Source organism: Palaemon carinicauda, chromosome 24 (assembly GCF_036898095.1).
Source record: "Palaemon carinicauda isolate YSFRI2023 chromosome 24, ASM3689809v2, whole genome shotgun sequence".
In the NCBI taxonomy this organism is placed as follows: Eukaryota; Metazoa; Arthropoda; class Malacostraca; order Decapoda; family Palaemonidae; genus Palaemon; species Palaemon carinicauda.
The window spans coordinates 2,925,209-2,952,830 of NC_090748.1; the positions used below are offsets into that span (position 1 = coordinate 2,925,209).

The following is a 27,622-nucleotide window of genomic DNA, read 5'->3' on the forward strand; positions in this document are numbered from 1 at the left end:
TTGGTCCTTCGACATTGCTTCTCCCCTGGGCTTGGGAGCTTGCAAGAGGTCCCGGACTGGGAGGACGACTGGCACGCACAGATGTACCCTCATGCGCAACACTGACACTGACACTATGCACATCACTAGCACTAACACTTCCCACTGCACTCTTCGCTTTCAGCTCTCTGACATCTGCCAAGAGCTGATTGCGGTCACTAACCAACGACTCCACCTTATCACCGAGAGCCTGAATGGCACGCAACATATCAGCCATTGCAGGCTGAGCACTCGTAGCAGGTTCGGGAGTCACCACCACAGGGGAAGGAAAAGGTTGAGGGGCATGGGGAGAGGAAAAATCCACAGAGCGAGAAGAACTCCTCCTATCTCTCTCCTTCTCTAACCTACGTGCATATCTGAGGAATTCGTTAAAATCGAATTCCGAAAGCCCAGCACATTCCCCACATCGATCTTCCAATTGACAGGATTTACCCCTACAATTGGAACATACGGTGTGAGGATCTATAGAGGCCTTCGGAAGACGCCTAGTACAAGTCCTAACACTACACTGCCTGTATTTAGGAACTTGGGAATGGTCAGACATCTTGAATTAGAAGTAGTCAAGGGGGAATTCCAAAATTAAGCAAAGATCGTTAACCAATAAGTCAAATTAATTCCAAAAGCTTGCTAAGCTAAGGATAAAGCTTCCTGAACAGCGAAGGCTAAACTTTAGAGCAAATACATCACCAAATCGTGAACAAAAGACTCCAAAATCAACAGCGTATCCAAGTAGGTCTTGCCGGCGGCACGACAGAGGAAAAATTGAGTTCTTGTTGACAAGAAGTACTTGAGTACCTGACCACAGATGGCGCTGTTGAGTACACCCCCACCTGGATAGCGATCGCTGGCGTATCCCGACCGTAGATTTCTGTCGGGCAACGGAGTTGACAGCTACATGATCATCGGGTAAGATTAATATTGAAAAATTAAATAGGTAATAAGATACAAAAACTTAAACACTTCCATGACAGCATGAAAGTCAGGAATGAATGCTATCATAAGTTGTATAAAAAAAAAAATCAAACCCTTGAAAACAGTTTTGATGAGTAAAATGACAAATTCGAAGATAATTTGTATTTTTCCTAACCATACAAACCTTTGCTATTTACATTGGGTTTACCTTTTAGCGTAGCTGAAATGGCGAGCCATTAGAATTTAACGAGGGTGTATTACCCCCGCGCTAGTTAGCAGGGGGTAGGGGAGTGGTAGCTAGCTACCCCTCCCCCCCTCACACACTGGTGAATTGCTTCATTTTCACTTAGAGGTAGGACTTGTCTTGGGGGACAGGGCTGGCGGGCAAATATATGTAAATAGCTAAGGTTTGTATGGTTAGGAAAAATACAAATTATCTTCGAATTTGTCATTTGTTCCATAACCGAAATACAAACCACGCTATTTACATTGGGTGACTTACCTCTTAGGAAGGGTGGAAAGTCCCCAGCCATACTGGCTTTGGCTTTACCCGGGGACTCAGAATCCGAGTGAGTTGCACTCGAGAAAAGGAGTCCCTGCACCTCACAAGTTCCTTGCTCCGCAAGGAACCGTGTGGCCTACATAAGCTTGTGTGTGAAGGAAGAAAGTGTGACCCGTCCTAGGCAGTTGACCTGGAGTTCCAGAAGGAACTCTGGGTTAGGACGTTCCCAATACCACCTCGTCAGGGTATGGGGGACGCGACAGTATTAACTCAATACTCGGAACACAAGGAAGCATGGTTTACTTGCAGAGGTTTGAGGTCAGCTATGCAGAGACCAGGATGCTGCTTCCCAGTAGAGAGGATGATGAAGAAAGAAGTAAGGGCCAGACATACTTCTTTCGTTCATGCAGACTAAAACCTGATAACAATGCCCTCAACCTTCTGCTACCTGTCCAAAAAGGAGCCTGAGGTTAGACCAGCTGTTGTGTAGCCACCACAGAGCGATAGAAACATATCGATACTCCTGTGGGTCACGTCCTGCAGGAAGCGGGCTGCGAAGGTCATTAGACGCTTCCAGACTCCAGCTTGTAGCACCTGCGTCACAGAGTAGTATTACTCGAAGGCGAGGGACGTTGCGATGTATCCGACATCGTGCTGTAGGGCGACGTGACGGGGGAGGGTCTGGATTCAGGTCGAGATGAATGCCCTTGAGTCCGAGCTGAAGAGGTATGCTGGTGACTCTCCCCCGTGTCCTTCTTGTGCTCCCAACACAACTGCATGTGAGGACAAATTGCAGCTGTTCCCAAAGATAACCCCTCGATTCCTTTACTGGCAAGAAGGAGAAGGTTTTGGGGCATCTGATACAGAATGGTGACTCGAAATCTTGAAGGAATTGGACTGAAGGGCCGGGACCCCAAGATTCTGAGTCTAGCCAACAACTCAGGAGTGAACCTGAATGTTGCCTACCCCCATTCCTTAGAAAGGGCGGAGTCGTACGAGACCAAGAAGATTGCTTACTCACTGGCCGCGGCCAGGGTGAGCAGGAGCCCCAAGACGGAATACGATCAGAGGCCTGTCGTAAAGGGTCTTGAGAAGATCTCTTAAGGGACTAAAAAGTCCGAACCATGCTCCATGCTGGAGGTCTAACTCCGACTGGGGCAGGGACGTTCACAGCTTCGCATGAGCGAGGAAAGGTCCAGCGGGAAGGAAAAAGTTTATTCCTTTCAGCCTGAAGGTCAGGGAAAGGCTGAGCGACAGGCTTCACTGCCTAGAGCGGAAAGGAGTTTCCTCCCGCCGAAAAGCAATAAGTTCGTTATTGCTGGAGAAGAGGCCTCAAGGGAAGAGGTATATCTCCCACGACACCAACCACAGAAGACCCTCCACTTCGCCTGGTAGACCCCTGCGGATAACTATCGCAGATAACGCGACCTCCGCCCCGCGACTGTAGCGGGTTGTCTCTCCTTGGGGAGGAGGCGTAGTGTCTCCAGGCGTAAAGCCGAAGCGATGCCCCGGCTCGTGAAAGATGTTGCAGTGTGGTTGTTTGAGTAGCCTGTGCCGTGGGAGAAGCTCTCCCGGGAGTTCCGTCAGGGAAAGCAGAGGGTCCGGAAACCGTTCTGTGTATAGTCCCAGTGGAGCTCTCAGGGCCATTGAAAGGTTGACAGACAACCTGGTCTTGTTGAGACCCATTCTCAACAGACAACAAAGGAGGGAAGACGCAGGCGTCGATGTTGTCCCACCATCACCGGAATGCATCTTGCCAAAGAGTCTTGGGGTCTGAGACTGGGGGGAAGAACAGCGGAAGCTCGAGGTTCCAAGCTGTCGCGATCAGGTCCCCCAGGCTGGGACTAGTTGGTTACTAAAGGCCAAAGACCCCCAGGTACACTCTATCTACGAGGCTCTGCTCAGATAGTCGGAGAGAACATTCCTCTGCCCGGAATGAGCGAGCCGATAGTGGTATTGAGAGGATCTCAAATCATCTCAGTATCTTTACTGCAATATGCGAAGGTATGAAAATGCGTCCCTTGCTGGTTGGAACACGCCAGTACCATGAAGTCGTCGCGCACGGAGCGACTCGGCAGGAGCTGTAGGATCTGTAGAGGGGCCAGACTACGGCCCCTAAGTCTGCCTGAATGATGGAGAGGTATCCTTCAGGTCCTGACCATAGGCCTGAACCGGAACATGCCCCCCCCCCCCCCTTTTCTTTGACGAGTCCGAGAACAGCATAAAAAATGTGGGGAAAGGACGAGAATATCCACTCCCATCAAGAGGTTCCATAGGTCAACACCACTTGCAGGTCTAATCGCTCCGCTGGTCCCATAGGGTCCAGAAAGTCCGGTTAATCGATGCTTTGAAACCACCGGAACTTGGGCAGCCCCACAGGGAACTTATCCTGAGGCGACCGTTCGGAACTTTAGACGGGTCAATGAGAAAAAGAGACCTAGGAAACGTTCCAAGGTAGGGCTGAAAGCTCTGCTTGACTGAGAACAGGTACTGCGACTCTCCTCAGCCTTGCCACAGTCAACTGAAGGGAAGGCTCGGAGGAGGCGGCAACAGAATCTGGCGTCCCCAGGCGGTCACCCATCCAAGTACCGACCAGACCCGACGTTGCTTAACCTCGCTGGACGGACGAGAAGCGGGGTTTCCAACGTGGTAAGGCCGTTGACTCAATATCATGGCTAGATACTCCAGATGTTGAGGCAGAAGTAGAGAAGGCTCCTAGCAAATTACCATGAACCCCCACTCATGGTAAGGATCCGGAAGCTTGTCCCTGCATTGAAGAAGGTCGAACCCGAGCCTACCGGAGTTGACCATACCTTCAAAAGGCGAAGGAGGCGGAAGCCTGCTCCTGAGGGGCCATGAGGAAAGCAGGGAGAGTTCTCTGGGGAAAAAACCTGCGATGCCACGGCGGGATCGCCACACTGCATCTTAAGCAGGAACACCTGTAGTCTAGGCTGAATTCCAAGAGCTTCCTGGAAGATGGATGGAATGGAAACTGAAAGTACCCGTCCTTCCGATCCAGGGCCTAAGGAGTCCTGTCGCCTCGTTACCAGTCTGATCGATTCTGCTGTTCCACGCTGGACGAAGTCTGTTCGACAAACTTGATCAGAGCTGAGAGGTCGACTACAGAATTCCCGTCTCAGATGCTTTCCTACGAGAAAGGATCGACTGAAGAAGCCAGGGGGTGAAGCCGTCGACAATCTTATGGAGGACCTTCTCCTAAGGCATGGATCATTCTGCCCAAACGGGCAAAACTCTTGCCGACCCCATGGCATAGAGGTTCAGTGACACTGAATTCGCTGACAGAGACGGCAGGCGCGATATCCTTGGCTGATCACGGAGATCGTGCAGGAATCGGCATCGGGAAGCTGTTATCCGGATGAGTAACCTTAGGCATCCTCCCAGCGTGAGATCTGCAAGGGGGGGTTGCCAATCCTAGAGTTCGTGAACTCTGCCGCTCCCTCAAGGATTATGCCCCCCGGGGAGAGCCTCCTGTGCTACCTGTTCCTGACAGGAGGGGACTGCTATTGGACACCTTGTTTTAGTTGTCGTAGCCGGTCCGATAACTTAGGCCGACGAGGCTGAAAGAAAGAGGCGCTGGAGCCCTGCAGGGTCTGGAAGAAAGCGCCTTGGAGGAGTGAAAACGGAAGTCGACTTCCTCCGCACAACCGCTGTCTATGTCTCTGTCCTTGGGCACAAACAAGCTCTTCCCAAGGATGGAAGGGTGTCTGAGATTGTCAACATCCACGGATGAGACACCCGAGAGGAAGCCCTCGGTCAATGCGTCCAGATGGTCCAACATCGAGCTTGCCTGCAAGTTCGAAACTTGGCGATGAAAAGCCAAGGTGTTTGAGCCCGAGAGGAGGAAAGTTCCCATGATCTTCCTGGAGCTTCCTTGTACAAAACCTCGGGTCGCAACCGAGGAGGGAAAGGACCTGGTAAGCCCCTTTCACGAGATGGAGAAAAGGAAGGGGTAAACAAGTCACCCCTTGGCCGATGGAGAAATCTCGAATGGAAAGCTCCCTGGCAAAACCCCTCCAGGGAATGACGGGGAAGGGCTAACCCAGGTTCTGGAAAGAAGAATGTTGCTCAGACCTCCCTGAAGATTCTTCCTGCTCTTGCAAGTGCCATGCTCTGCGTTTACGGGGTGAGGCCGTGTTCTGGAAATACGCTTCAGAAGACTCGCCAGGCTGGTCATGTTGCAAAACCCCAATGGGAATCGCGGTCGCAATCGTCCTGGCGCTCGCGCGATGGTAAATCAATGGTTTGCGCGTGGCCGAACGTGGAAGCGCCCATGCACGGGCACGCAGGAACGCAAACGAAAGTACGCGAGGAAGGGCGAGAGCTGGTGGTTGGCGAGCGATGACCCGTAGGCGAGCAATGGATACTGCAGGAATCAAGCCGACGTTCGCGCGATGGAACACCGTAGGTTCGCGCGACGGAACACCCTCGGTCCGCGCGACGGAACACCCTCGGTCCGCGCGACGGAACACCCTCGGTCCGCGCGACGGAACACCCTCGGTCCGCGCGACGGAACACCCTCGGTCCGCGCAACGGAACACCCTCGGTCCGCGCGACGGAACACCCTCGGTCCGCGCGACGGAACACCCTCGGTCCGCGCGACGGAAAACAGTCCGTTCGCGCGACGGAATACCGTTGGTTCGCGCGCGGGCGAACATTGGAGAGCATGTGCGCGGTCGCGCATGAGCGTAGGTGCGCGGGAACGTGGGCGTGCGGTCGCGCGGGCACATGGCCGTGTGGACGCGCAGGCACGTGGGCGTGCGGGTGAGCGCAGGCGGTCGGGAGACCGATGACGCGTAGGCGGGCGATGGCGCGTTGACGAGCGATGGCGCGTTCTGGCGAGCGATAGCCCGTAGGCGAGTGAAGGAGCGTTGGCAAGCGATGGCGCGTCGGCGAGCGGTGGTGCGTTAACAAAACGCTAGCGCGCAGGCGAAGAATCGCTAACGCGAGAGACTAGTGATGGTTAGCGCGCATCGCGCTAACAGAAGGCGCGCAGGTGCATCAGGAAGGTGAGCGCTGAAGCAAGCTGTTAATCAGGCGAACCTAGACGGTCAGAAAAAACCGTTGGCGCCCATTGGTGCGTGGCAGAAAAGGGCGCGCAGATGTGCGCTGGCGATAGAAGGACAGAAGTAAAGGTGAGCGCTGGCGAGCAGGAGGAAGATCTACGGCAAGACTCAGCTACCGGAGATCATGGTCCACAGCAGGCGAGCGCTAGATCGCTACTGATGGTGTCCAGGGGAACTGACACGCGTGGCAGATCGATGGCGATCTTTGACGCGTAGGAGATCGCTGACAAGCAGGCGAACGTTGACGCGTCTGTGGTCGCTGGTGAGCTGGTGATCGCTGGCGAGCAGAAGGCAACGCGTGGAAGCCTGTGCGTAGAAGAAGAGTCCTTGTCCAAGACCTGAACCGAAGTTCCAGATCGCAAGGGCGAACGTTGAACAGGAGAGCGCTAGCGATCAGGAAAGCGCTGATGAGCAGGAGAGAGCCTGTGCGCTAACACTGAGCAGGAGAGCGCCTGTGCGCTAACACTGAGCAGGAGAAAACACAGCAGAAGGGCGCGCAGGGGAACCCTGACACACAAGGGAAGCACCCCCGTGGGAGGCAACCCTTTGCCCCGAAGGGATCGTTGTCCGTCGGGAGACTGAAGTCCGTCGGAAGACCGTTGTCTGTCCATCGGGAGACTGATGTCCGTCGGAAGACCGTGTCCGTCGGGAAGACCGTTGCCAGTCGGAAGACGAGGTCAGACTGCTGTCCATCTGCACCAGGGGCGGAGATTCAAAGAGGCGCCTCTTAGCACCCTTATAGGGAGATGGGAGGCCCTTACGACGTAGCGGACGGTGAGCCTTACGGCGAAGGCGGCCAACAGCAACAACAGCAGAAGAGTCCTCCGAAGAGGAGTCTCTATGAGTGTACTCTCTCGCGAACGAAAGAGAAACACTTCATAGAAGAGACGGGTCAGCCAGTGACCTAAAAGGAGCAATCCTCCGAAGAGGGGCTCCTGCAGTTGCCCAGCCCCTTGAGCGTAACTGCAGGTGCGACCGCTCAGCATCAAGAGCATAGTCGCATGAAAAAAAGGCAAGAGAAGAACCCTCCAAAAGGGGAAAAACTCAAGCCTGGGCAGGAAAAACTTCCCTCGGAAGGAAAGTTACCCACCCAAGGAGGCGAGCCTCCTGATTGTTCTAAAATGAACTGGAGAGCTGCCAATCGTCACGGGAGTACTTCCAGGAGAAGGAAACACGCCCCTGACGAAGATCTATAGGGGAGGCAGCAACAGCCGAATCCCCAGGCCTCAACAAGACAGCTCACTCCGTTGTCACATTACAGAAACGAACTAGATCGGTAACTGTAAAAAAATAAAACAAAAAACATTAGTTAACATTCATTCCCCCGGGAAGGCTCCGAAGAGGAATCCCGAGGGAAAGGAACACAAGAATTACACAACAGGCACGTGCCCCCACAACCACTTACACTCACGGAAGGAGAGCTGTAACCAACACAGAATTATAACAATTATAATTATGTAACTATGTAATTATGTAATTTAAAAATGAATGAACACCAAGACAGAACGAAAACCCCGAAAGGAATCGTTCAACAAAGCAGAAAAATCAACAAACACAATTAGATTAATAAACTAATTGAGACAAAACGTACGGCGTAGTAACCCCCCCACCACACGGGAAGGAAGCTACAAAGGCGTAGTAAAAGTAACGTAGTAAAAGGGTGAATGACCTCAAGAGAGAGAGAGAGAAAGACCGAAGTCAAACTCGATCGCGACCCATGAAATTACACCATGGTGGCCTAACTGCCGAGGGCTCCACGGAGATATCTTACACTACACACAAAGCACAAACTATGAAAAGGAAACTTACTGATTTCTATACTCAAATATATACATAAACATGAGAAAATGTTTACATATATATTGAGTAAAAGAAAAGTAAGTGATCAAGTAAAGACAAAACAAACAATGGCTGCCAAGCGAGGACAAAGACAGACGTCTGTCCATGTCCGAGCCAAAAGTGAAAATGAAGCAATTCACCAGTGTGTGAGGGGGGAGGGGTAGCTAGCTACCACTCCCCTAACCCCCGCTAACTAGCGCGGGGGTAATACACCCTCGTTAAATTCTAATGGCTCGCCATTTCAGCTACGCTAAAAGGTAAACCCAATGTAAATAGCGTGGTTTGTATTTTAGTTACGGAACAAATAAACACTTTTACTACATTAACTCATCACTAAGAATAGTGAACAACTAATCCAAAGCATGATTTACTATTACATTGCTCAACAGGAGATGCAGTCACTCACAAATAATGAAGCTTGGTAATCATGTCGATTATTTAGGACAAAAACTAAAGATGGTGGCTACAGGCATACAAAGCTCCCAAGAAGTATTGTCCCCAACATTAGTTCCAGTTTCGGTGATGACATATCTCAACACTAGAGGTACTGAGATAGGTTCTATAGAACCTGAACACATGGTTCTCCCTTATACAAACCGAGCCCATGCTTTACACATTGAAACACTGGCCCTGGGACAGGGAAGACAATAATTCTTTGGTATTTCAAGTCATATTGGACTCCCTGTTCTAGCCTTCAGCAGTAAAGTCTTTGCGAACTACAAAACATTGTAACTTATGAAATAACATAAAAAAACCAGTACAGGGTTATTACTTTCTCAGGTCCTACAAGAAAAATTAAAATTATTTTAATCATAGTCTTATGTAACTGCCAGCTTTTTAAATGTGTTAGGAATCTAAAATAACAACTTTCAGTGCTAATCAAAAACTGTATTAGGATACAGTACTTTAAACCAGGAGAAAGTTTCAATTTACCCCATATATCCGCGTATAAACGACACTTGAATCCTAAAATTCCCCCCTGAAAATTGGCGGTCGTCTTATACAACCGATATGAAAATCCCACCTTGAATTCCAAGTGATGTTTACAGGTAGGCTACCTTAAGCCTCGGTACAATAACCGATAATACAGGTAAACAAGGGATTTTGACGAAGGAAAAATCTATTTCTGGGGAGAGACCTGTGACGCCCGGTGAAAAGAGTCCTTCTTTACACTTTTCTGATATAAATCTTCCAAATATACCAGAGAAAGATAAAAGCATGGAATGCAGAGGTTACTACCCTCGCGCGAGCACCTCGTGGGTGTCGTGTATACATCAGGGGCGTATGAAAACCACTATTCACAGGCTGTCTTCCATTTAGATAATTCCTTCATCAAAGGGAAGGGCCGTAACAAAGGCCCCAGAAACCACACTTGGACCACGCCACCGTCACCCAACACGAACGCCCTCTAGGTCATTCTTCTGTTTTGGAATTGCCCGCATAGTCGTATTTTTTTTGTGCTCGGTGTTTTTCAAGTGTTTGTCGTTAATTCATCATGACTGACGCTGCTACTTCACCTTTACCAATGTTAAGTACCATAGTTTGTTTTGACAGCTTTTTTCAGTACAGGGCATTTGTTCTCTTTCCAGTAATGTGGATTTTAATTTTGGAAGCGGCTTGGCCTTCCTCGGTGATGGCAGCCATGTTGGATTTGTTCGCTTCGCTAGTATTTCAAGTTAATATTGCCCATCTGGTACTCTGTCATCTAGGTTATATCACTTACGTTTTATGACCATTATTATTATCATTATTTTATTATTGCTTTTACTATGGTATTTGTTTGCTAGCAAGTCCAATTTGAACGAACGAAGAATAACGTTCTTGCCTTTGTTATATTTTTCGTACACGCCTCGGGAAGGTGGTCGTTTTAGACTATATCTTTATATTTATTTGTTACGATGTCGTTATTCTTAGTTCTTGGTTATTACAAGTTTATCATTATTCTTATATCATATTATTGTGTGCTTTTGGTTCTTTGTAATGTAACCATGAGAGCGTGAGTATGGAGTTCTCGTGTTCTGTTACTACAGTTACGAGTTACCCTTTCTCTCGTTTTCTTTCTTAAGCTCGAGTAAGGAGAGGTGGATTTCCCGTTTTCCGTTTTATACGCTCACGAGTTATCCCGGCCTCCCGGCCTCCTCTTCTTCTCCGGGTTTATGATATTACGTTTGATGGTATTTACGTTTTATTGATGTGGTTACTGTTAATATAGCTAGCATTATTAATAGGTTCCGTTAGTGTATGAGTCATAATTTTGGGATCGCTTTATGCCGCCACCCGTAGTTCCGTTCTCTTCGGAACGTTCACCGCCTTGAGTTATACTCTGCTATAATGGATACTCATTGGGTTGGGAACTAGTTAGATATTTGGAGTGCAACGATGAAACCCGGCACTCAGACTCCGGCTTCGACCTTATGCACACGAACCTTTTTCATGATTAATCACAGTTTCATTATTACGGTCCGTTTTCACCGAATCTCCGGCTTCACTGGAGATCACACAGACGTTCAGCATTGAGGTTAACATTAACCTTGCATGTTATTGGCATAAGTTCATGATAAATAGCCTATTTGAGGAAAAATTCAATATCAACAATGAAATCAACTTTTACCTATGAGAGTCCAGCTAAGAAAATGTAAACAGAGTAATAAAGTAACATTCTCGCTAACCTTTATCTTTCTCTTTCCTTAACATTTCGATAATTTTAACGGTAGTGTTAATAACAGTAGTAATAATAACTAAATTAGCATAATATTCCTACGGCAAACCCTCTACTGTGCAACAGTATGGCACGCCTCCTGTACAGTGAGCCCTCGCTACTTCGCGGTTCGACCATCGCGGATTCACCACTTCGCAGATTTTTTTCATAACCTATATATATAAACATATCGCGGATTTTCCGGAAATTTCGAAAATACCGCGATATATGAAGACCCCAAATACGATATTTCGTTACCTGTAATTCCATTAATACTGTAATTAGTAATATCTGCTCTTACTGATTGTTCATTGCATTACATATGACATATAATTCAGTACAGAAAGAAATAAAACACGAAAAGAGAATGTGATCATACGATAATTCAGTACTGTATACAGTACGTAGTAAAATTAAATCGAACCTGAAACGCAAATCAGATGCAGTCATACCGTATTAGAATGGTGTAAGGCTGCTGATGGCTACTATTGTACTACAAATGTAATGGATGTGCATCTTTTCCATGAATCTTTTGTATGTATACGTACGTAGTACTGCATCCAATAATATTCTTTGTTGCAATAATCACATCTCGAATAAGCGTACGAGAGAGAGAGAGAGAGAGAGAGAGAGAGAGAGAGAGAGAGAGAGAGAGAGAGAGAGAGAGAGAGAGAGAGAGATTGACACACATAGAATGAGAAATGAAACAAAAACAGTGATGAGAGAGAGAGAGAGAGAGAGAGAGAGAGAGAGAGAGAGGAGAGAGAGAGAGAGAGAGAGAGAGAGAGAGAGAGAGAGAGAGAGAGAGAGATTGACACACATCGAATGAGAAATGAAACAAAAACAGTGATGAGAGAGAGAGAGAGAGAGAGAGAGAGAGAGAGAGAGAGAGAGAGAGAGAGAGAGAGAGAGAGAGAGAGAGATCCAATAAAACACACAATAGGACAAGAAACAAAAACAGTGATGAGAGAGAGAGAGAGAGAGAGAGAGAGAGAGAGAGAGAGAGTGAGAGACATATCCTACAACAAAACAAGCGTAAAATGGCGTACGTAAAGCTGTACTGTATACGTAGGGTACCTTGTACTTTGAATTGGTAACTACTACGTAGCATATAAGACGGATTGTGATTGGTTCAAGCGCTGATAGATGACGAATCAGAACCCAAGTTTTGTAATCTAGCCTGTGATTGGTGTTTTGACCGCTTCTCCAATCTCCAGCATCTTTTCGCGGCCACTTCGTTCGCCGCTCTCTTGCCGGGTAGATACTGCTACATTATTGTGAACTTTAATCTGTGCTGTGCGTGACTGTTTTAAGTTGAACTTTTTGTTGAACTTTCTGTTAAACCCTACTGTACAATGGCTCCCAAGCGTTCTGCTTCTACTAAGGCTGGTAGTGAGCCTAAACGCCACCGAAAGATGATGACGATTGCTGAGAGGGTGACGCTTCTTGATATGTTAAAAGAGGGCAGAAGTTACGCGGCCGCAGCCCGCCATTTTGGAGTGAACGAATCCACCGTTCGCTACATCAAGAAGGACGAGGCGAACATTAGAAAGACGGATACCATCACCTTTATAGGATCAGCGAAGCGAGTCGTTACCACGCGTAACAAAACGATCGTACGCATGGAAGGTGCTTTTGCAGTGTGGATTGCCGACTGCCGGAAGAAGAACATAGCCTGGGATACAAACACCATCCGAACCAAGGCTTTGAGCTTGTATGAGAATTTTGCGGCAAAGGAACCTCAAGACGACGATGGCGACCATGCTGAAGAAGATGATGTAGATGAACCTCAACCAGGGACATCCACTGATTTCCAGCCTCAGAAACAACGTTTTTCCGCCAGCAAAGGATGGTTCGCGAAGTTTCAGAAACGCTTCGGCCTGAAAAGCGTTTCCCAGCATGGCGAGGCTGCTTCCGCTGACACTGCCGCTGCTGCAACTTACGCGAACGAGACGTTCAAGAACATTATCGCTGAAGGTGGATACAAGCCGGAACAAGTGTTTAATATGGATGAGACCAGCTTGTTTTGGAAGAGAATGCCGTCGCGAACTTTAATGTTCAAAGAAGCAGCCAAAGCCTCTGGCTTTAAAGCGTTCAAAGATCGCGTAACCCTCGTGATATGTGGCAATGCTGCTGGATTTTTGCTAAAGCCGGGGCTTATTTACAAGTCGAAAAATCCTCGCGCTTTGAAAAATAAAAATAAGAATCTCCTTCCCGTGCACTGGATGCATAATCAAAAAGCATGGATTACGAAGATGCTGACCTCCAACTGGTTCCACCAGTGTTTTATCCCGCAAGTCAGCAAATATCTCTTAGAGAAGGGCTTGCCATTCAAGATCCTTCTCCTTATGGATAACGTTGGTGGACACGCAACTGACCTGTCGCATGAGGGCATTCAGGTTGAGTTCCTGCCACCCAACACCACGTAATTAATTCAACCGATGGACCAGGGGCTTATCAGGGCGTTCAAGGCCCTCTACACGAAAAATACCTTGGCGGACCTCGTTGCGTGTGTGGATGCTGCCCAAGAAGATGAAGATAAAAATTTCAATTTGAAGGCGTACTGGCGGAAGTACACTGTAAGAAATGAAACCTGCAACCATTAATGCGAGCTGGAAGAAGTTGTGGCCCCAGATTGTTTACGACGACGAGGGATTTACACCGTCTGAAATTCAACACTCTGCAATACGCAAATCTGTGCAGTTGGCTGCGATAATTGAAGGTGACAGGTTTGGCGATATGACGACTGAAGACATCGACGAGTTGTTGGACTGCCATTCCCAGCCGCTAACTGACGCAGACCTAGAAGACCTGACGAAATCGGCCAGTGAAGAAGAGAGTGAAACGCACGAAGAGACCCAAGAAAATGTCGAAGAAACGGGCTTAACATTAGAACGGCTTGCCAAGGTCTGCAACCATGCGAAGGAGTTGAAAGAAATGTCGCAACAAGATCGATGACGACATGACTCCCTACAGGATGCTCTTCGAGCGAAAAAAGAAGCAGCGGCAGCAACTTCCGATCACAATGTTCTTCCAGCCTCGCAAATAAGAGCCAGTTCCTCCTGCTAGTACGCCTTCGGAAGAAATTGAAGAAGTGTCTCAGGAAGAAGTTGAAGAGGTGTCTCAGGAAGAAGTTGAAGAGGTGTCCCAGGAAAAGACACCTCCGTCTGAAGAGACGTAAAATACTATCATTGGCTGCACAGTAGAAGACATCATCAGCTTCATCATCATCATTTCTACTGTGCAGCAAATTCATCGCCATCATCATTCAAGTTTTTCTTCAACTTCTTTCGTGGTGAGTACAGTAACAATCTTTATTCTTTACTTTAATATTCTAACATTTTAATATTTGTGCCTGTTTTAGTTTAGTATGCATTAAGTTAAAGGGAAGGTTTTAAAAGTCTGAATATACATGTTATAACCTATCATATTTTTTTGTTTAAAATTTACATTTACTGTACGTACGTAAAACAACTCTCTCTCTCTCTCTCTCTCTCTCTCTCTCTCTCTCTCTCGTAAATTGTTTTCCTGCTTTGCTACGTATGTACTGTATGATTTTATATAGATACGGTAAATAATATTTGTAATACTGTAACACATCTTAAAAGCTTTTACTGTGTTTATCATTATTTATCACTTTCATCATGCGCGTTAAATGCCTTCGTTTGTTTACTGAGCGTACTTTATGACGCCGTCGTTTTAGGCAGCGTCATAAAGAAAAACATTTCATTTGGAAGTCCTAAGAAAAATTAAGTAAAACATTGGTAAATAACAAAATCAACATACTGTACTGAATAATCAATATAATCGATGCAAAAACTAATCTATACACAGATGTGTAAATGCGTTTGTTTCTTCATTATGATCAGAGATAAACGTAAACAAAACATTGATTGCCATTTTTTATCGTGCTTTTTGGCGTGTTTAGGAAACGCATGATATAAAATCGCCTTTAATATTTGTGCCTGTTTTAGTTTAGGGTACTGTAGTACATGCATTAAGTGTTCTGTACATTAAAGGGTAGTTTGTTAACAGTACTACGTACAAGGGAAGGTTTTAAAAGTCTGAATATACATGTTAAATAAATACGTAAATATGGTGTCACTACTTCGCGGATTTTCACCTATCGCGGTCGGGTCTGGAACCTATCTACCGCGATAAACGAGGGCTCACTGTATATAATGCAGGTCTCAACTTTAATAAAAATTATGAATAATGAAATAGCATAATATTCATTATTCATTAAAAATCCATCATAATTCAAATCTTCCTCACTTTCTTCAATCTCCCATTTTCTCGGTCATATCAAACGATTTTGCGGCAACACAATTGTTTGATTCCTTGGCTGCTTGCATAACTTTTAATTTAAAACCACCCTCGTACTTTCCTCTTTTTGCTAGTGGTTCCATAATTAATGTGAATACAAGCTCATACGAAATTAAACTGACTTACAACTGAAATTAGGAAAAATATTTTGGAAATGGAATATACAATTATCGTGTGTAACAGTTTAAAACAATCACAAGATCGTAAAATTATCATAAATTATCATGCTGTCATTAGTGGTGGTTGTTATTGTTGACCAAACGCAAAAAAACCGAAGGGTAAAATATTGTAGTTGTAATTATATCATATTCACTTGAAGCTCTTAGTATAATTAGTTATCACTTAGATGTATAAATACATTCTTTTGTTCGCTATGATCGGCAATGAAACATAAAGTAAACAATGGTTTTTATTCTAGGCAGCGAATTTAGAAAATATATGTTATAAAATCACCTTTATTTCATTTATTTGAATTTCTAGGGATAAGGTAGCTAAAACAATATTACTAATATCCACATTTCATGATCCACATTTGGTAGATACTGTATCTGTTGCTACAGAAGCCAACCTTCAAACAGATGTGTACGTGCATTTGTTTGTTCATTATGATTGGCGATAAAACGTAAACAAAACAACGGTTTCCAATTTTGGCGGTGTTTAGAAAAAGCATGATATAAAATTACCCTTATTTTATTTATTTTGGATTGCTAAGGATATAGCAAAAGCTAGCCTATACACTGATAGATTTGTAATTCAACTATCTTATACAATAGAAGACCTAAATTAATTAAAATTTGACCTGGTCTTATCTACAGGTCATCTTATACGTGGAAATATATGGGACACGTGGAAGCAGGCGAGCACACTCTGTCTCGACACGTGGTGCACAACGTGTGCGGATCGATGTTCACCTTAAAGAGCCATGCCCCGCATGACTTACCGGCCTTGGCACCGGGACAACGGCGTTGGGATTCCATAAGGGCAACCACAAGCAACACAAGTAACACAAGGAAGGGATAGGAACGGGAAAACACAAAGGGAACACGTGGAACACAATGGTGGGTCGAACGGGATGTGAGAGAGAGTGGCGAGATGTTATCTACGCCGCGACCAGATGCTTACTAACGACAAAGACCCAGTAGCGCACCCACGCGCTGACCCCGGGTCGCCTCAGGGCACGTATCCATCCGCCACGGAGGGACCCGACAAGGGAAACCGGAGATAGGGGGGACTACGCAAATTTCTTGGTCGGAAAGGGAGGAGATCCCAGATAGTCCTAAGAAAGTGGTTCGAGGTAAGTACTCCGTGTTGGAACAAATATGGTATTCAAGGACAGAATTTTACAAAATTGTTATACTTCTGGAAAATCAATAACTAAATGAAATGTTTTATCAAGTGAATATTTTAGGTTGTATACTTACTGGAAATCTGGCATCTACAATAATCAGAAGAATATCAGACATTTCTGTTACCCTCCATAGTTGTCGCCAAGTTTCCAAGTTCAGTTCATACATGCTAAGATCAGCTTTTGAAAATTCTTTGTCAATTTTTTCACAAAATAGTCGAAAGTGTTTATTTTCATTCATGTCTAATTCCTCTTTAGACATGTTTGCTCGCCATGGAGGTCTGGATGGATAACTTAAACCAGGAGGATAAAAATGTTCTGTACCAGCTTCCATTTCGCTTTCTGATAAGAAATCTATTGGCTGACTATGAAGAGCTCTTCGCTTCTCTTTATCAGCAGCTGTTTCCTTTCTGAATTTTAAATTGTATCTGAAAAAGACAAGAAAATTTACTTTAGCTCACATTGGTGGAGAATATATCCACGATTGTTTAGACCTAAAATCCTTGAAACAATATTTTACTTTGTATATTTTCAAATGCAGTACAGCACCAGGCTTCAAGTCTGAAATTTTTAAAACTACATTACCCCTCCATTCAGTCATTTTTTTTTTTTTTAATAGAAGCCATTGTATCATATGGTACCAAAGAACACATTTAAAAATACAAAATAAAAAAGCACAAATATTAGGACATCATAGATCTTTATAATGTATTGAATGATCTTGTGCCTTAACCAGAAAACACATTAAACCTATATTATATTAATCATTGAAACAATTTTAATGATAAAATTTATGCTTAACTTTGAGTCATTAAACAAAATACAGTATCAACTACATAAGAGCTTATAAACTATACTATAAAATTTGCAAAATTCCTCTCTCAACATCGTATACCTTTCCCTCTTAATACACTCATTGTAGAACCACTGTACATGTTAAGGCTGAACCAGCGTCCATTAGTCATGGAATTCTGTATAACTTTGTGATATAATAACATACTATGAAAGTGTTCAAAGACCTGCAACCAAATATCAAAATACAAAAGAGCTACTAATCCTTTTTGCTGAAACTGGTGTCACATGGAAAATCATCATAGAAATTACCTATCTATTAAAAAGGGGGAGACTATGCAGCCCAATGACTCAAACTTGACTAAAAGAGCTAGGAGGAAATAAGATGAACTATTTAAAATTGAATAATTATTTAATAAAAAATCTATTTGGAACTTTCCAACCTTTAACCCCCAGGCGTTTTTCTTTTTCAAGCACGTTTTGCAATATTCTTTTTTTTAGATTGCGCTGACAGCCTTAATTTTTGTCATAGAGAGGTCAGGTTGGTCTCATTATTTTGGAAAATGCCTGAAGTTTCTCATAAGTTATCAAAAATATGCAAAAAAAAAAAAAAAAAAAAAAAAAAAAAAAAAATGCAAATAGCAGCTTTTTACAACAACGTACCGGTACGTCCATGGGGGTTAAGGGATGAGTTTTGTGAAACGTACCAGTACGTCCATTGGGGGTAGAAGGGTTAATAAATTGGGAACATGAAATGAGTCAACCGAGTGTCCAAGTTACTTGACTGAGAAAATACGCCATTTTCATAATTGTAAGGATAGCAGTGGCTTTTATATACTATCTAAAATTTTGGGACCTGAATGCAATGTGGATTGCCTTTTTAAATTTCTTATGGATACTGGTTTATTTAATAAGATTTAATCATGAGTTGAAATAAGATGCATAATATTCGTTAACTATATTCTATGGCATCAATGACCTTTGCTGTTACGATGCCAGATAATACCTAATAATCAATCAATCAATCAAATGAGTCAACCCAAATTATCTATGTCTATGTACTGTACTTATCAATTGTGTTCTTGGCCATTTACTTACCTATTAACTCTTTGATTTCTGCCAGGTTGGTAATTGATGGCCATAACTTCTTGATAATCCATAGCCTCTTCGGGTGATGCAATAGTAGCTTCAGTTGTGTGGAAATCATCGCTTTCTTTCATGAAAAGCCAAAGGAAAATATATTGCAGTTTTATGAATGCTCAAAGGACTTATAACTTAACACATGAAAATTCAGTTCTTTATATGACCTTGGAAAAAAAATACCCAGCAATATTTAGCTATTTTAAAAGATATATTGCTTTAAAATCTCTATTTTTGTCAGTGCTCGTTTCTGTGTAATAAAGGATTTGTATAATTGCAGAGGACCAGTTTTTTTGAAGTAGTAGAACAACTTCTTTAATTTTGCGTGTTCTAGTTTTACCCCATTAATAAGTAAATAATTTCAGCAAACCCTAATTAACTTGAAATATAATTCAGCTTTGTTGTTATTTCAATCTATAAAAATAAAGGAATTTAATTTTATAAACACAAAACTTTCATTATTAATCCATTATATACATTACTACAGTAGGGTCCCGAATTATGTGTGTTCGAATTATGCGATTCCCCATTTATACGGTCGGTAGTTTAAAGAAAAAAAAAATTTTTCTGCAAAGCTGTTCAAAGTCTACAAGTCAAGCACTACAAAATATATTAAATCTATTGTCTTTTTAGGTATATTGGTAGCCCTAAATACAATGCTTGATAATAAATTTTACCAAATGATATTTATCTTACATTTTATTAACATAATTTCATAATAAATAGCCTAATTCAGGAAAAAATTCCATATCAACAATGAAATCAACTTTTAACTATGCAAATCCAGCTGACAAAATGTAAGTAATTGTGGTTACATTCTCGGCAATCTTTATCTTTCTCTAAACTTTCGATAATTTTAATGGTATTGTTAATGAAGGTATATTCAAGCATTATTTTTATTTAGTATAGAATATATAAAAGCTTTAGTTTTCCCTGTGGGTATTCAAGATTTTCACACGTAGGCTGGGTTCGTTAATCGGCAGTGAATAGCGTAAATTTCGGTAACAAGTCAGCAATATTTTGTCATCTTCTTAACAGTATAGATTTGCTTTACAATGATTTGTTTTGTATAATACAAGGTGTAATTATAAAATCCTCTCCGAAAGAGAGAGAGAGAGAGAGAGAGAGAGAGAGAGAGAGAGAGAGAGAGAGAGAGAGAGAGAGAGAGAGGGAGAGAGAGAGAGAGAGAGAGAGAGAGAGAGAGAGAGAGAGAGAGAGAGAGAGAGAGAGACCAAAATGAAATTAACATTCTTTGCTTCAAGTGGTACAAGAAACAAAAACATGACATTCGATTTCAACAGCTGATTCTCTCTCTCTCTCTCTCTCTCTCTCTCTCTCTCTCTCTCTCTCTCTCTCTCCGGTGTTATACAATACTTACATATACTGTGGATGAAGAACCCAAAATAGGTTTTATTAAAAAGCGTCAATTAAACATGAAACAAAAAAATTTATACCGAGTATAAATCCAATTCAATCGTAGCTGAAAATATGACATCCGATTTTGTCAGCAAACCACTATTTTTAGGAAACTTCACTTTATTCTAGAAAACTGCTACTATTTAAATAGTTTATTGTGCTTTAAGAAAACCCTGTACTTTTGTTTTAAATTTCGGAAATGTTTTATAAATCGAGTATTGCTGACTTATTTTTTTTTAACTTTTGGCTGTGATCAGATCAGCTGATGTCCAGCTCTCGCTCTCAAGAATATGAGTGTACGAATACAATAAAAAAGCAATTTTTATACCATTTCTTAACTTATTCAAACCATCTATAGTTAATATTACGTAAGCACCAATGTCTTATAACCTATTATATTTATTGTTTAGTACATTTTAAACCATCATTCTCTCTCTCTCTCTCTCTCTCTCTCTCTAGGATACCTTTCGCTACCCCGCTCATTTCTCACCTCTCTCTATCTCTCTAACAAATGAAATCTTTGTTGTTTCACAAAGTTCAGTTTTATTAAAAATCAAGCATGATTTAATTTTCCTTACTTCTCCAATCTCGCACCATCTCTATCATATAGAACGTTCTAGCGGTAACCTAATTATTCGATGACTTGAAAAACAGGCCTAGGACTTTTTTCTTCTTTTACCTTTTTCCAAATGGTTCCATAATTGAGGTGGGTACAAGTTGACTTATAACTGCAGCTAAGAAAAGTATTTTGGATATGGAAAGGACAATTATCTTTCGTAACAGTTTAGAATTATCGTAAATTACCATACTGTTAATAGCGGCTCTTTGCTATTGTTGATTAAACGTATGAAAAAAAGTTTTCCCGCTTTGCTACGAATTTAGGAATTTATATGGATACGGTAAGTGAAATATTTGTGATAACATAATGTTTACTAAATGCTTTTAATATCAATAGTTATCACTTTAATCCTGTGTGTTTAATGCGTTCGTTTGTTTATTATGATCGAAGATGGAGCGTACAGTAAACAAATGGAAGGTTTCCGTTTCAGGCGGCATCATAAAGGAAAACGTTTTTTCATTTATTTCGAAGTTCTAAAAAAAATTAAGTAGAATAACATTGGTAATAACAAAATCATCATATAAAACTAACCTATACAAAGATGTGTAAATGCGTTCGTTTCTACGTTATGATCAGAGATAAACGTAAACAAATCATTGGTAGTCGTTTTCTATTGTACTTTTTTGCGTGTTTAGGAAACGTATGATATAAAATGGCCTTTATTTTGTTAATTCTGGATTTTCAATGATACAACAAAAGCTAGTCTATGGAGGGATGGTTTTGCTATTCACCAGTTGTCTTATACAATAGATATGACAAACATTAAAATTTGTCTGTATTTTGGGTCGTGTTATAACGGGAAATATACGGTGTTTACACCCATCCTGGTTGTAATTTTAACTATTTTTCAAGTTATTAGAACTTTAAAGTATATTAAATGTTTGATTTATTTACAAGAACAATTTGATATTATAAAATAATACAGTATAGTACATAGAAAGTATTGGAAATGGGTGGTAAACACGTCTGAATAGGCAAGTTGCTGGATGCCATGGCCCAAATGTAATTATTTCTGTTAGTTGTGTGTTTCGAAATATACGATTTTCCATTTATACGAGGTCATTGATCGACCAAATTCTCGCATAATTCGGGACCCTACTGTATATATTGCATCATTTGAAAAAAAATTATATTTTGATTATAAAATAAATTTTTGAATATACTTACCCGGATAATATATAATAGCTGACGTCTCCGACGGCTCGACAGAATCCAAAAACTCGCGAGCGATTGCCATGAAGGTAGCGGGTGTGCCCACCAGCGCCGACTATCGGCCAGATACCGCATATACATGTAAACAGCTCCAGTTCTTCTCATCCCGCTGGGTCTCTATCGGGGAGGAAGGGGGGGCCTTTAATTTATATATTCACCGGGTAAGTATATTCAAAAATTTATTTTATAATCAAAATATCATTTTTAAATATTAAACTTAGCCGGTGAATATATAATAGCTGATTCACACCCATGGTGGTGGGTAGAGACCAGTATTAATACAGTTTACGGCGTATATGCTTAGAGTTTTTGACAGTTATATCATAACAAAACCCAAATAAATATAGGTACCTGGTAAGGAAGCTGACTCTAACGATTACTCTGCCTTGTTAGTCCGCTTTCCTCACGAAGCCCAGCCATCCTCTTAGGATGCTGAAAGACTCCCAGGAGCTGAAGTATCCAGGGCGACAACCCATACAACAGGACCTCATCAAAACCCTTAATCTGGGCGCTCTCAAGAAATGACATTTGACCACCCGCCAAATCAAAAAGGATGCGAAAGGCTTCTTAGCCTTCCGTACAACCCAATTAAAAACATTTCAAGAGAAGATTAAAAGGATATTGGAATTAAGGGAATGTAGTGGTAGAACCCTTACCCACTACTGCACTCGCTGCAACGAATGGACCCAGTGTGTATCAGTCCTCATAAAGAGTCTGGACATCTTTTAAGTAAAATGACGCGAATACCGACTTGCTTCTCCAAAAGGTCGCGTCCATAATACTTCGCAGAGATCGGTTTTGCTTAAAGGCCACGGAAGTTGCTATAGCTCTTACTTCGTGCGTCTTAACCTTAAGCAAGCAACGATCTTTTTCACTCAAGTGAGAATGAGCCTCTCGGATTAAAAATCTAATAAAATATGACAAAGCATTCTTTGACATAGGCAATGAAGGCTTCTTAACTGAGCACCACAAGGCCTCAGATCCACCTCGTAAGGATTTAGTCCGAGCTAAATAAAACTTCAGAGCTCTAACTGGACACAGCACTCTTTCAAGCTCGTTGCCTACGATCTCTGACAGGCAAGGTATATCAAATGACTTAGGCCAAGGACGAGAAGGCAGTTCATTTTTGGCCAAGAAAACCAAGCTGAAGTGAACATGTGGCTTTATCTGTAGAAAAGCCGATGTTCCTACTGAAGGCATGAATCTCACTGACCCTTTTAGCCGAAGCCAAGCACACTAAGAAAAGCGTCTTGAGGGTGAGATCCTTCAGGGAGGCTGAATGTAATGGCTCAAACCTGTCGGACATTAGGAACCTTAGGACCACGTCTAAGTTCCATCCAAGAGTTGCCATACGACGCTCCTTAGAGGTCTCGAAGGACTTAAGGAGATCTTGGAGATCTTTATTATTGGACAGATCTAAGCCTCTATGTCTGAACACAGACGCCAACATGCTCCTGTAGCCCTTAATAGTGGGCGCTGAGAGGGAGCGAACATTTCTCAGATGTAGGAGAAAGTCTGCAATTTGGGCTACAGATGTACTGGAAGAGGAAATGGATGATGACTTGCACCAGTCTCTAAAGACTTCCCACTTCGACTGGTAGACCTTGATGGTAGATGCTCTCCTAGCTCTCGCAATCGCTCTGGCTGCCTCCTTCGAAAATCCTCGAGCTCTTGAGAGTCTTTCGATAGTCTGAAGGCAGTCAGACGAAGCGCGGGGAGGCTTTGATGAAGACTCCTTACGTGGGGCTGCTGTAAGAGATCCATCCTTAAAGGTAGACTCCTTGGAACGTCTACCAGCCATTGAAGTACCTCTGTGAACCACTCTCTCATGGGCCAGAGTGGAGCAACCAATGTCAACCTGGTCCCTTCGTGAGAGGTGAACTTCTGCAGCACCTTGTCTAGGATCTTGAAAGGTGGAAAGGCATAAACGTCCAGGTGAGACCAGTCCAGCAGGAAAGCGTCTATGTGGGCTGCCTCTGGATCTGGAACTGGAAAACAGTAAGTCGAGAGCCTCTTTGTCAGAGAGAGTCGCAAAAAGATCTATGGTGGGTTGACCCCATGTCATCCATAGCTTCTCGCACACAGTCTTATGCAACGTCCACTCCATGGAGATGACTTGTCCTCTTCTGCTGAGGCCGTCCGCCAAGACATTCATTTCCTTGCACAAATCTCGCCAAAGGAGAGATGTTACTGCCTTAAATGGAGTTCCTTCTGATCCGTGGATCAAAGACCCGAGCCTTCCAGACTGTCCAGTGGAGCTCCCTAACCCAAATCCGATGCATCTGAAAACAACACATGGTTTGGGTTCTTGATCGCAAGAGAAAGACCTTCTCGAAGTCTGATGTTGCTGTCCCACCAAGTCAGACATGTCTAGACTGAGTTGGAGATTGGGAAAGAGATACTCACTAAGCCCTTCTCCTTGTTCCAATGTTTTAGGTGAAATCGGAAAGGGCATAGGTTGAGTCTCCCCAGAGAGATAACTACTCCAGTGATGAAAGAGTTCCCACGAGGCTAGTTCAAACTCTTACAGAGCAACTGTTTTTCTCTTGCAAGTGAAGGACTTTTAACAGAGCTTGTTCCATTCTTGCGGGAGACAAAAAGGGCCGAAAAATCAGACACTGTATCTCCATTCCCAAAAAAAGAATAGTCTGGGATGGGGTACTGTAAGTTACGACTTCTCTACGTTCACTATGAGACCTAGCTCCTTGGTTAGGTCTAATGTCCATTAGAGGCTCTCCAGACAGCGATATAATGACGACGCCCTGATCAGCCAGTCGTCAAAATAAAGGGAGGCTCTGAATCCTCAAACAATGTAGAAAGCTTGCTACATTTTGCAAGGGCCTTGTAAAAACAAGAGGAGCAGGAATGAGGTCGGAGTACAGTGCTCGACAGTGGTACATTACTTTCCCGTCCACAAACCTCAGATGTAGTTGAAAGTTTGGATGAATCGGGATGTGGAAGTATGCATCCTGAAGGTCGAGAGAGACCATCCAGTCGCCTTCCCTTAATGCTGTCAAGACAGCTTTGGTAGTCTTCATCGTGAAGTTTGTCTTGACAATGAACACATTGAGCGCACTTACATCTTAAGTACTCCTGCAGTGAACGTGGCTGCCAGATCATTGGAGCCATCCCTGATAGTCTTGTTCCTGCAGAGAACGTGGCTGTCAGATCATTGGAGCCATCCCTGATAGCCTTGTTCATGCATGACATAATTGTACAGCAAAACTTCAAACGCTCGAAAAAACTCCTAACAGGAGATGGTCTAGCTCTGAAGCCGACCATAAAATCTTGGAGCGTCTCATGGCCAGGCGCCGGGGAGAGTCTATGAGGCTTGAGAAGTCTCTCTGGGCAGAGGCAGGAACTCCCAAGCCGAGAACTTCTCCCGTGTCATACCAGACGCTCGCTCTATAAGCCAGTTTAAAAGGAGGGAAAGCAAAGGCTGTCTCCCCCAAACTCTTCCTGGTGATCAACCAGTCGCCTAGCAAACATAAAGCTCTCTTAGAAGAGCGAGAGAGCACTAGCTTAGAAAACAACGGCTTCGAAGTAGCTAGGCCTAGTGTAAACTCTGACGTTTAGGCGAACGAGTAGCAGCAGTTACAAAATGGTCCGGACAAAGATCCTTAAAAATCAGCATGATTTATTTAAAGTCCATAGAGGGATGAGCAGCTTTAGGCTCCTCTCCGTCTGACAAAGTCCCCAAGGGAATATCAGTAGGAGGGGGATCAGCAACTTCCTCATCTGAAGGAACCTCGTCCGACAATTGCCGAGTCTCATGAAAAGGAGTCCACACGCAAAGGAGCAGCAGTAGCAGTCAAGGAAGCGACGTCATGTCGCTGCTGAAAGAACTGACCAGTAATAACCACAGGAGTTGATGGACGCTCGACGTCAAGTCGAGACTGCCTTGACTGCCTAGACTGAGCAGTCAAAACAACCCTTGACTGCGGTGCTTGACGCTCAACGTCAAAACAAGGCAACTGAGCTGGTTGGCGAACGTCCTGAACGTCAACACGAGACTGCGGCAGCGGCTGAACGTCAACACGAGGCTGCGGCAGCGGCTGAAAGTCAACACGGGACTGCAGCGAGTGAGGATCCAAGTCACGTGACTGACGTGACAAACTACCGACATCACGTTTCATAACGTCAAAAGGACGAGTAAATGCTCGTTTGGGCGGCTGACGGCCAGAGTCTCGTTTAGCGTAACGGCGACTCGAAAGCGAAGGTTCATCGTGAACCTGCTCAACGTCATACTTCTCCATAAGGGAGGCAAGCTTAGTCTGCATGTCCTGCAGGACAACCCATTTAGGATCAACGGGAGTCGGAACGGGCCGAGACGACGGTAACGTCTGTGTTGGCAAAACATTGCCTTTACCGCGACCCTCGGACCCCGTGTTACGCTTGCGTTTAATAGGCGAACCGTCTTCCGACGACTGCAAAGGGTCAGAGCTGTCCCCATGGCTACAGCCAGGATGCTGGACCTGTCCTGAAGGGACTGACTTCTGCTTTAAGGGTCTAGAAACTTTGCTCCAAGGTTTCTTTTGCGAGAAGCCTTCGGATGACGAGGAGAAAACAGCCTCGCTCGTCTTATGGTAGGGGCGATCTTGCGAGACACGCCCGATACCATAGAGGGAACGTCTGTTCGTTGGTTAAAGCCTCTCGTCCCCATAAGTCCTACGACATTACTTCTCCCTGGTAGCATGGGAGCCTGAAAGAGGTCTCGGACTAGGTGAACGACAAGCACGAACAGACGAACCCTCGGTCGCAACACTAAAAAACACTTTGCGCAATTATCACTTTATCACTACGATTTTCTGTTTTTGCACTTACTTCACTGATATCATATTTTTCAATAATTTCACATTAGGCATGAATAAAACTGATTTCTACCTGAAGCACGCAATTCTCCCTTACATCAAAAGGTTATAATTGCAAAATGAGTCGTATAATGTAAGCACATTAGTACAAGCAAAAATCAGTAACCATATAAATCGAATAAAACGGAAATATATAAAGTTAAAAAGGATCAGTGACTGGGGAGGAGACTAAACACTAGTTCATTAAAGACTACGTTTTCAATCTCTCACCGTACAGTGCCTTGGGACGAGAATAAAAACTAAAAACGTTTTATCCTTTCTCCCCGTACAGAGACTTGGGACGAGAGTAAAAAACTGAATCGAGAACAACGTTACTCGCTCCCAAACTCCTTACTTGGGACGAGAATAAAGATCTGATCGTTTTCTCTTCCTCTCTCTCTCTCTCTTGATTTCACACAGAAGAGAAATGCCCACTCACCCTTCGTCAATAAACAGGTTATTTGACCAAAGGAAAAAACTGAAAGGACTAAGAAATTGAAAATTAACAAGTTCCTTTAAATTAGTATTTATAACACTTCAGTTTGAAAGAAGAATGAACAAAACGTCAAAATCGATTTACTCTTTCTGCAAAGTGAAACCGTGATTCTCTCTTTCTCTATCGTAACGATAGAGCGCAAACTGCGTAGCATAAATAAACCAAACGTTAGTTCATCTTTGAAACAGCACGAAGACTATTCAAAGAAAATCTTTCATAAAATATCTACTAAAAAATATTCATTTCATAACTCTTACAGAGCAAATGATTTAAACTTAACGAAAATAAAAGTTGAATGGGCTCAACGTTGTTTAACTTCGGTTTCCAAGTTAGGACCGCCTACTCTCGGACT

At 43.6% G+C, this 27,622-nt stretch overlaps 1 protein-coding gene and 1 pseudogene across 2 annotated transcripts in view; both read right to left on the reverse strand.

Annotated features, from left to right (window-relative positions):
• LOC137618038 (guanine nucleotide-binding protein-like 1) overlaps positions 1-27,622 on the reverse strand; it is an 83,552-nt gene that overhangs the window by 43,426 nt on the left and 12,504 nt on the right. For both annotated transcript variants that reach the window (XM_068347958.1, XM_068347959.1), the window contains exons 3-4: positions 18,636-18,750; positions 16,822-17,173 (exon numbers count right to left, since the gene is read on the reverse strand). In XM_068347958.1, the coding sequence (XP_068204059.1) occupies positions 16,822-17,173; positions 18,636-18,750 (467 nt within the window). The remainder of the gene's footprint in view (positions 1-16,821; positions 17,174-18,635; positions 18,751-27,622) is intronic.
• On the reverse strand, positions 3,998-4,116 carry LOC137618556 (5S ribosomal RNA; annotated as a pseudogene).